The sequence below is a fragment of the Bombus vancouverensis genome, chromosome 4 (genome assembly GCF_051014615.1).
Source record: "Bombus vancouverensis nearcticus chromosome 4, iyBomVanc1_principal, whole genome shotgun sequence".
Classification (NCBI taxonomy): domain Eukaryota; kingdom Metazoa; phylum Arthropoda; class Insecta; order Hymenoptera; family Apidae; genus Bombus; species Bombus vancouverensis.
Window position 1 is genome coordinate 17760979 of NC_134914.1, and position 9684 is coordinate 17770662.

At 31.0% G+C, this 9684-nt stretch overlaps 2 protein-coding genes across 2 annotated transcripts; one reads left to right on the plus strand and one right to left on the minus strand.

The window, feature by feature from the left end:
* Nucleotides 1-147: 147 nt before the first annotated feature.
* Cbp80 (nuclear cap-binding protein subunit 1) lies at nucleotides 148-3832 on the plus strand. The gene is made up of 11 exons (XM_033351099.2): nucleotides 148-390; nucleotides 506-974; nucleotides 1050-1544; nucleotides 1625-1796; nucleotides 1867-2072; nucleotides 2159-2262; nucleotides 2338-2573; nucleotides 2646-2824; nucleotides 2899-3154; nucleotides 3223-3336; nucleotides 3423-3832. The coding sequence occupies exons 1-11, from the start codon at nucleotides 351-353 to the stop codon at nucleotides 3534-3536; spliced, it is 2385 nt and encodes a 794-aa protein (XP_033206990.1). The 5' UTR covers nucleotides 148-350; the 3' UTR covers nucleotides 3537-3832.
* A 68-nt stretch (nucleotides 3833-3900) lies between these two features.
* On the minus strand, nucleotides 3901-6472 carry LOC117166809 (uncharacterized). Its single transcript, XM_033351118.2, has 10 exons — nucleotides 6460-6472; nucleotides 6320-6393; nucleotides 6130-6252; nucleotides 5763-5880; nucleotides 5435-5693; nucleotides 5207-5371; nucleotides 5026-5116; nucleotides 4324-4460; nucleotides 4115-4247; nucleotides 3901-4040 (listed from the first exon to the last, which is right to left on the minus strand). The coding sequence occupies exons 1-10, from the start codon at nucleotides 6470-6472 to the stop codon at nucleotides 3990-3992; spliced, it is 1164 nt and encodes a 387-aa protein (XP_033207009.2). The 3' UTR covers nucleotides 3901-3989.
* Between the last annotated feature and the right edge of the window lie 3212 nt (nucleotides 6473-9684).

The window sequence follows — 9684 nt, forward strand, 5'->3', positions numbered from 1 at the left end:
CATGGGTTAGGGATGTAATAGAATTGTGACATCAATTTCTGCATTTCTGACGAAGGTTTCCAGTTCCTCCACCAGATGGGCGTTCGACTTCCACGACTGTATAGTGCACGATTGATACTGTGAATATACAAGAAATATAGTAATCTATGTATCACTTTGTGCTTAAGGGTATATTTTGTGTAACGCTTCGCTTTGCGACTATCTGTGGATTGAACGTGGAAAATTGAAGAGTTAGTTATCCAATGATAATTTATAGTTACGGTATAATTGTGTAAAATATAATCGTGTTGAAATAAATCACGTTGTAAACGTTGCGACTAATTAACACGATATATTCAATTTTTTAAAAAATGAGTCGCAAAAGAATACATGAAGAGGAAGATGGATACGGTACATTCTCGTTTTTCTTATATTACCATTAATTAAAAAATTAAAAATTGTATATGTTGAAAGTTACTTTTTTTTACTCATGAGGAAGTATTATATTTTTATATAAATTTTATAGAACGGACGTATAAGAAACGTAGGAGGGTATCAGAGAATCAAGAGATTGAAGATCGACTTGAATCTCTCATCCTGAGAGTAGGAGAAAAATCTACATCATCCTTAGAGAGCAACCTTGAGGGTCTAGCTTCAGTGTTAGAAGCTGATCTTGGACTATTTCGCAGCAAAATACTTAGGATTCTAACTGAATGTGCAATTAGGATGCCAGAAAAATGTACAATTTATACCACTCTTGTTGGATTGTTGAATGCAAAGAACTTTAATTTTGGTGGTGAATTTGTTGACTACATGGTAAAGAACTTTAAAGACGCATTGAAAGCTTGTAAATGGGATGTAGCTAGATATTCATTAAGATTTCTAGCCGATTTAGTAAACTGCCATGTTTTATCTTGTGGATCTTTAATGCAATTGTTTGACAATATGTTAGATGCTGCTAATGAAGATGGTGTACCTCAAGTAAGACGAGATTGGTATGTAAAATGTATTCTATGTGATTTTGTGGATGAGTGTAACAAAATATATTAATTTATTATCATTTATTATAGGTATGTCTATGCTGTATTATCAACATTACCATGGGTAGGAAGAGAATTATATGAAAAAAAGGAACAAGAGTTAGACCATTTGATGGTTACAATAGAAATATTTTTAAATAAAAGAAGTAAAAAGCATCAAGCAGCATTAAGAGTATGGTCAAGTGACACACCTCACCCTCAGGAAGAATATTTAGATTGCTTATGGGCTCAAGTGAGAAAACTTAGGCAAGACAATTGGGCAGAAAAACATATTCCTAGACCATATCTTGCGTTTGACTCAATATTATGCGAAGCATTGCAACACAATTTACCTACTATAATGCCACCGCCGCATCATGAATCTTATTCCTATCCACTACCTACAGTTGTTTTCCGCATGTTTGATTACACAGATTGCCCAGCTGAAGGACCGTTATTACCTGGAAGCCATGCTATAGAACGTTTTCTTATAGAGGAACATTTAAAACAAATTATCAACAATTACTTCTTTGAAAGAAAAGATTGGTACGTATTTCCTACTCTTATCTAGTTTTTTTTTCGTATTTCTGTTCTGTAATTAAATATTCGCTTATAATGAATTACAGTGCAGCCCAACTATTGAACTTTCCATATAAAGCAAAAATACCATTGGATTATTGTATAGTTGAAGTAATATTCGGTGAATTATTTAGACTACCAGCTCCAAAGCATTTAGAAATATGTTATGGGTCGATTTTAATTGAACTTTGCAAATTACAACCATCAACAATGCCACAGGTAAAATGATAAGCATCATTATATTATAAATTCAAATATTTATCAGTACTTTTACTTTATGTTGATGTAGGTTTTGGCACAAGCAACAGAAATTTTATTCCGTCGCATAGACAGTATGGCCGCTACTGCTTTTGATCGTTTCGTATGGTGGTTCGCGTATCATTTAAGCAATTTTCAATTTCGTTGGTCCTGGGAAGATTGGGATTCTTGTTTGCAACGCGATCCAGAACATCCTCGGCCAAAATTTATTCGAGAAGTACTTCTAAAAGCTTTACGGTATATATGTTAAATTAATCATGGAAACGTTTTAGTGATATAAATAAGTTCATAAAAATAATATTTTATTTGTAATTTATACTTAGATTATCATATTACCAAAGAATACGGGATATGATGCCAGGATCGTACGCTGACTTAATTCCAGCACCTCCAGAGCCTATTTATAAATATACTTCAGAGGGTGCCAGTAAATACAAATTTTTTAATAATATTATTTATAGATAATAGATGAAAATCCTATCTAGAAAAAATTGTTCTATAGGTTCACTTCCGGGCACAGCAGCAGCTCATGAATTGGTCGTTTCTATAAGACGTAAGTGTACTCCAGAAGAAGTTCTCAACGTATTAAATACGTTACCAGGTCCTAGAGAAAATGAAGAAACGAATAATTTCAATCCTTTGAAAATTGATGTCTTTGTACAAACATTATTGAATTTAGGTTCAAAAAGCTTTAGCCACAGTTTTGCAGCCATAGGAAAATTTCATTATGTTTTTCAAGTAAGATTTTGAACAAAAAATATTTATAATCTGACAAAAATAATTGCAGATGTAATAAGTTTGTATTTTCAGGTTCTTGCTGAAACTGAAGAAGCTCAAATATGCATTTTGAGAAATATGTATGCATTATGGAAGAATCACTATCAAATGATGGTAGTCTTGACTGATAAATTCTTAAAAACTGGTATTATTGAATGTAGTGCAATCGCAAATTGGATATTTTCTAAAGAAATGGTATCAGAATTTACCAAGTATGTATAATTTTATAAACAATACTGTTTTAAAACATTTAACAACATTTATATTTACTATATCGCCTTTATAGATTATATATTTGGGAAATTCTTCATTTAACAATCCGAAAGAAAAACAAACATGTAACAAAGTTAAGCACAGAATTAGCGGAAGCTCGTGAGAAGTTGAGGAGAGCAGAAAGTAGGTCAGGTTCATCGTCAGAAGATGAAGACAATAATAAAGACAGGAATAGGGAAAAACCTTCGGAAGATGTTGTAGAAAGAATGGAGGAAAAGCTGGAAACAGCTCAAGCAGATCAGAAAAATTTGTTCCTTATCATTTTCCAGGTACATATAATTATCTTATTATTACTATTATAGAAATAAAAAAGATATTCACTAATATCTTTTTTCAGCGTTTTATAATGATTCTATCGGAACATTTAGGACGCTGTGATACTGACGGTATAGATTATAATACTCACTGGTACAAATGGACCATTGGCAGACTACAGCAAGTGTTCCTAACTGTAAGCTTTTTATCAAATGATAAAAATAAAATGATGAAATTCTTTTGTTTGCACACAATGTTAATTGTTTTTTCTCTTATTAACAGCATCATGAGCAGGTTCAAAAGTATTCATCAACATTAGAAACTTTACTTTTTACTCCAGACCTGGATCCGCATATCTTGGATGTTTTCCATCAGTTTGTTTCTCTACGAGCATGAATGTCATTTTCTACAGTAATCGTTATGTTAAATGTATTTTATGTTATCGAAAAGTTGGGAGTCTAATATCCAACTTTTGAATATTTTATATAATCATTGTTAGACACATTGTGACTTTTCATGACGCGATTGGCGAATTAGAACTAAAAAGAGGAAATTTTTATATTGCAATATATTCTGTGACAAATTATTTGATTTTCAGGACAGCATAATATCATGTAATATGTAACATAACATTATGTGTAAATGCTGAATGCGTTATTACGCGTGATGTAAATATATTTATCCAGCTTTAAGTGTATTTCTTTTCAACAAGGCATTACAGTATAAATGATAGAATTCATTATTTCATCATACATATGTATTGTAAATAAAAATACAAAGAACAAAATATATTATACTGATAGTTTCTATTAAATATATAACTAAGATATATTCATTTTTCATTTAAGTTTATATAGTCGATAATAACATAGTGAAGTAACTCATTGTGGTTTGAATAATCTGAAAATATAAATAATAATAAAATTACGTATACTTTTACGATTATCTAAAGAGTTACAATAAGAAATGTTTACCGCGAGAAACGTTTCCATTGACATGACCGCCATTTTGAAAGCTGTTATTTTGCTGAATTTCATTGTCCTTGCGATTAATAACATATATAAACTATGAAACTTTTTAGGGAGCATATACCACACTACCTCACATCTAAAGTAATTGGTTATCAATTAATCGTTGGAATGTAAAAGTTGAAAAACATCAAAGAAATATAAAATATTCTTACGTCGCGACATATACTTCTTCACTATGATTTAATAATCTTTGTCCAGGAAGGCAAAGAATGAATATATGTATAGCTTGTGCCAATGCAAGTGATCCAAATCGCGTCATTTCGTCCGTATTACCTAAGTTCAAGACAGTCTAAAAATAGCAAAGCATTTCGTTATTATTTATTATTATATAGAATTAAGGAAGAAGTTTCTAATTTACAACGGCGTACTGGCGATATTTCTATTGATATATTTGTAAAAAATTTAATACGAATCGAAAGTACATCTAAAATACTAACGAATCCAATCTCCTCCATTATTGATTACAGTTTGGCAATGTTTCAGCATACTTTCTGTTAATTCTTCGGTGTACGGTACAGATAATGACCTCCATATTTTTTGAACGCGATCTATTAAAGTGCTTAATTTTAAAATATGTTTTTCTTTCAATTTGTGTTTTATAATAGATCAAACATTTTATATGGAATTTACGTCAAGCTACGAACAGCCAGTCCAGCAAAATACCGCTTCAAATCGCTTAACATATACAGTATTCATTTCGAATAGCTCTATGCTTTTCAGTAATATAAACTATGGTAAGATATTATAAGCCAAAGCGTAATAACCACTCCCTCATTAAATATCAATTTTCGTAGATATTGCCAGTACGGTCTTGTGGGATAGACTGTAGTTGCATGTAAAAATACAATACCTACTCCAACTCCACCAATGCTAAGACAGATAATGTGAAAAAACATTTGAGCTAATATAAATTTGGCGAACAATGATTCCACGAGATTTGAGTATCTACAGAAAAAAGAAAAAAAAAAAGAAATGGATTAATTTCTCACACGAACGAAATAAGTAATGACTGTACATTAACAATAAACTATCGACCTTATTGCATTTTTATGTTCTTTTATACAAAGTAACAGTTTTCTAAAAATCTTCTCCTTTTCTTCCTGTGATAATTCGACATTTTTATACTTTTCGAGTAAACGATGATCCTTTAAGTTTATCAAGCTACTTGTATCCAAAATGTGTATAGTTCTTAATTGATAACTGTAAACAAATTTTTGAGATCAAATGTCACAGAATATTTGAATCAATAGAGATGAATTTTACCTCACAATTGCAAACAAAGCACAGGCATGTTGGACGTATAACATGTAAGCGCTATAGCTAGTAGAAATTACCATAGCTACTATGAATATTGCTATATATACAGGTATGAACACATAATAAAAATATTGTTGTGTATCCACGCCATAATCGACTATGACTGGTAAGCTTTTCTCCTTGGAATGATTCGATTGAATGAGATCAATTACTAGTGATATGGTTGGACCCAGTAAGAAAGCCAAAACTGTTGAATAAAGGTACGCTAAAATGGAAAATGCCTTTAAAGTCGATGAAAACAATTTCTCTTCATTTTGAACTAATGCACTCTTACAGAGATAATATAATATAATTTTGTTTCCTTGCGTGGTATAAAATTGAAGAATCTTATTTTCTGGCCGGTTTATGTAATAATTATGATCATGTTTAATGAATAAGAGTACATCTTTGACCTGTAATAAAAGAAAACAAAAAAAGATCATTTAATAAAAATAAAAAGAGTTTATTATAGAGTACAGAAATTTCCCCTCGTGAAAGTCCCCTCGTGCTTTAATCATCGCGTATAAATTTTAACTGCAACGAAAAACAAGTTGCTTTCATCCTGAGAATATTATTCCTTACTAAAGATTGAAATAGAATTAAATGAATTAATCGTTTTCAATTCTGAATATTCGTAGAGTAAACGAGGCAAGAGACAGTACCTTCTCCGTGTTAAAAATTAGGTTCAAATGCGACGACAAGCAGAGAGAGATTGTCACCAACGGTGGTATGCATTCAATGATAGCATTTTTGTTGACACTCCACTCGTTGGATAATCCTCGAATCTAAAACAAAAAAAGAAACGAAGTATTGAATTACAAAAGCAAATAAATAAAAGCTTATTCAAGATACTGGTGCTTGAGAAAAGTACGAAATTCTATTCCATGCCAAATTATCGCATTCTGCTATAATAATTACAATTTTCACTGATATATAAATAATTCATTAAGCTCAGGGAATTATTCCTTTAATTTGTTGCCAACCGATCATACGAGATTCAGACATTTTTCATTAGTTAAGTGATCGCGAGCAGATTCGTTTCCTGATCATTCATTCAGTGAAGTACTGTATATACTTCGAGAAGGACAATTAAATAATTTCTATATCACACTTTTTATTTGTAATTATAATTGTAGGATGTTTTATAATATAAAAAAGAAAGAGAATATGTGAAAAAAATGTTATACGCTTTAAAAATGTCAACGCGTAAGAATAAAACTAGTTCACACATCACATTGCCAATTTTGTCTACTGAACATCGAAGACATCGAAGAAGTTCTCCGCGCGAAGGGTTTATTAAAACTTACTATAAAATGAAAATCGTTCTAATGCGGAGAATCAATTTTCTATAGTCTACTTTTAACAGGACGTTTAGTAACAGTCGATCGTTTCGCTTATTAAATAGATCGTTCTGTGTAAAATGATAAAAGGAAAAGAAGAAGTACTAATATTCTTTAATTAGCTATCATTCTACGAATCTATCATTTTAACATTAAAGGAATAAAACCTCGAGGGAGAGCTTTTAAAGAACGTAAAAATCTCGTTTTTTTTTATTGAACGAACGCAGGAAGACGGACGCTGTGACTGTTTAAATAATTAACTAACTTGTTAATAATTTAACGAGCAAATCATCGTCGATTTTCCTTGTGTTTCGTTCGACTTTTTATTACTCGCCATCGTCGCAGTATATTATACTATGTCTTCGTCTCTTAGCTTCAATTATGAGTCGAAGAAATGAAAGAAACGCGACGATAATCGACATGAATTTCTTCGAGCAGCCTGCCTTTCGATTGAACAAGCGTCTTTTGTCCATCATCGGAGTATGGCCGTTTCAGAGTACTCTATCGAAAATATTAACGCAAGGCATCGTTTACTTATTCTACTTCTCTCTCTCCATAGCCGAGGTAATCCTAAAAATACGAATTATGTATAAATAAATTGATGTTACTAGAACAAAAGCCTAGAATAATACTTTGCTCGAATGATAGGATGAAATTGTAAAAAGAACAATGGCATGAAATTTATGTTTAAAAAGATATTTAGTGGTAATAATACACGATAGGATATTATGTAAGATTGTGTTGCAGTTTTATCAATGATTCAAGAAATTCACTATATTCCATGCCAAATCATTGTAAATCATATCTACTTACATATCTATGTACGTGTGAATTTGCACTATATATTTATGATAGCAAAAATCCATCGTTAATATAATATTTACTACTGGATTGAACTAGTATATAAAAATTGCCAGAATTATATGATAAATTTAATGCTTTTCTAACTATGCAGTGTTAATCCAATTTATGATTTAACTATCGAAACGTACCGACAAATATAATTCTTTATCTTATAACTGTAAACAAGACAGTCATGTTACTACGAGAATACCAATGTATGGCGACGACGATAATCATAACGAACGCCAGTAACGTCTATAAATTTGTATAAGTTTCACTACAGCTGAAATTTTAAAAATTAGATCTTCGTATAATTACACGCCTTAACACGCTTCAAGAAATCCAAAGGGGGAAAAGTAATAGACGCAAAATTGATTAAAGATGGATGAGGAATATCAAACGATATTGGTATCACAGAATGACGAATTCGAACGGTGGAAATACATTTTCTTCCAATAGTCTAGACATCCATAATTACGCAGGTCTTGCATAATGGTAATTCATCATTCCCAAAATTTATGGGAATTCTGTTGTTTTGTAAAGGATACAATTATTCGGAGATGGTTAACTTCAGTAACACTTCAATACTAATATTAAGTACAATAACAATTATTGTTTTTTAAATTGTTGAGGACAGAACAGTGAAATACGACGAGATTGTCTGTTTGTCCTATAAAAAGAAGAGAAATTACTGCAATTGTCGATACATAATTGATGAAGAGGAGTATGTAAGTATTGAGGCGGACGTTTGCACGTTCAGTTATATCATTTTTGACTAATTGATAAGATCTTACAGTATTTGCACTCAATTACCATGATACATTAGATGTTGGTGTCATAATCTATTCCGCACGATTCGATCGATTTACTTATCTGAGAACATAAGGTAACTTACATTTTAAAAGATATCGCTTAATCAGAGTGGATAAGTACCAATATGTTACAAAAAATATTAAACAAAAATTATATTTCGTATATAACGTCAAGCAGATCTTCCCTTGTTCAAAGACAATTGTTTGATGATTGGTGTTGCATTAATTTTAGAAAAGAAGTTGTTAAAAAGATAAATAAGACGTTCATGATAGTCGAATTATACGCCATGATACTTGTAAGGCCAAATCCTAGTCTTGCACAAAATCTATTTCACAAAATCTCAGGTTCAATTTTAAACCGTAACCGTTCAAACAACTGTAAATAGATTTTAAGCCTTAATTAATGGTATTCATGGACCATTTAATGGAACATTCTGTTATTTCAGACAATTGATGATAATGTGAAATTATTATAATTATTTACCATTTCGTATATCAATCAAAGTAGTTTGTATAGTTTTCTGCAAAATTTTTTATTTCTGTCCGACGAATAACTCAATAGGATACAGGAAATCATTTATGAAGAACGTAAATCTCCTCATCTCGTCCTTTCCTTAAACAATTTCATTTTATTAATTGATATTCAACAACAACGTCAAAAAATCAAAAAGAAAGAGGTAAGTAATAAGGAATTAAATCGTCGCTTTATCGGAAGAGTGATACAAATAGAAAAGGTATATTTTTCAAGAAATCGGTTTTATTACTTTTTCAGCGAATCAAAAGTAACGACTTTTTAGATGTGTCATTCTTCTGGCACTAGTTTCTGCTAGCACCGATTAAATGTGTATAACATGTATATACATGTATATAATGTATAGTGATGTCTCTAGAATGTTTTGAATCGTTTTGAATATATGCATGTGGCGGAAAATTCGGACCATTTCGAACATGATTTGATACTTCAAACTTTCGAAGGTCTTGACAAGTTTTAAATCTTAAGTTTTTCGATAGTTATTGAGTATTTAAATTTCGGATAAATCTTGTTGTGAATTTTGACAAATTTCAAATCACTCCAAAATTAAGATCCAAATGTCTATCACTAATAATACGCAATCTACACATGTAATATAATAAAAAGCTAACGATTCTTAATTCGTTTGAAACTGGCGCCATGCTAGTTATATAGACGTAGATTATAGTAAGAAACAAGGGAATTTTTTTC

Bases quoted from the DNA above. Each gene is read 5' to 3' on its own strand.
- Cbp80 (XM_033351099.2), top strand. From the start codon at position 351: ATGAGTCGCAAAAGAATACATGAAGAGGAAGATGGATACG. The intron at 1,545-1,624 runs GTACGTATTTCC...AATGAATTACAG, and splicing joins TTCTTTGAAAGAAAAGATTG to TGCAGCCCAACTATTGAACT. The intron at 2,263-2,337 runs GTAAATACAAAT...ATTGTTCTATAG, and splicing joins ATATACTTCAGAGGGTGCCA to GTTCACTTCCGGGCACAGCA.
- LOC117166809 (XM_033351118.2), bottom strand. The intron at 5,694-5,762 runs GTAAGAGTGCAT...TTTCCATTTTAG, and splicing joins AATTATATTATATTATCTCT to CGTACCTTTATTCAACAGTT. The intron at 4,248-4,323 runs GTAAGAATATTT...CAATTACTTTAG, and splicing joins GAAGAAGTATATGTCGCGAC to ATGTGAGGTAGTGTGGTATA.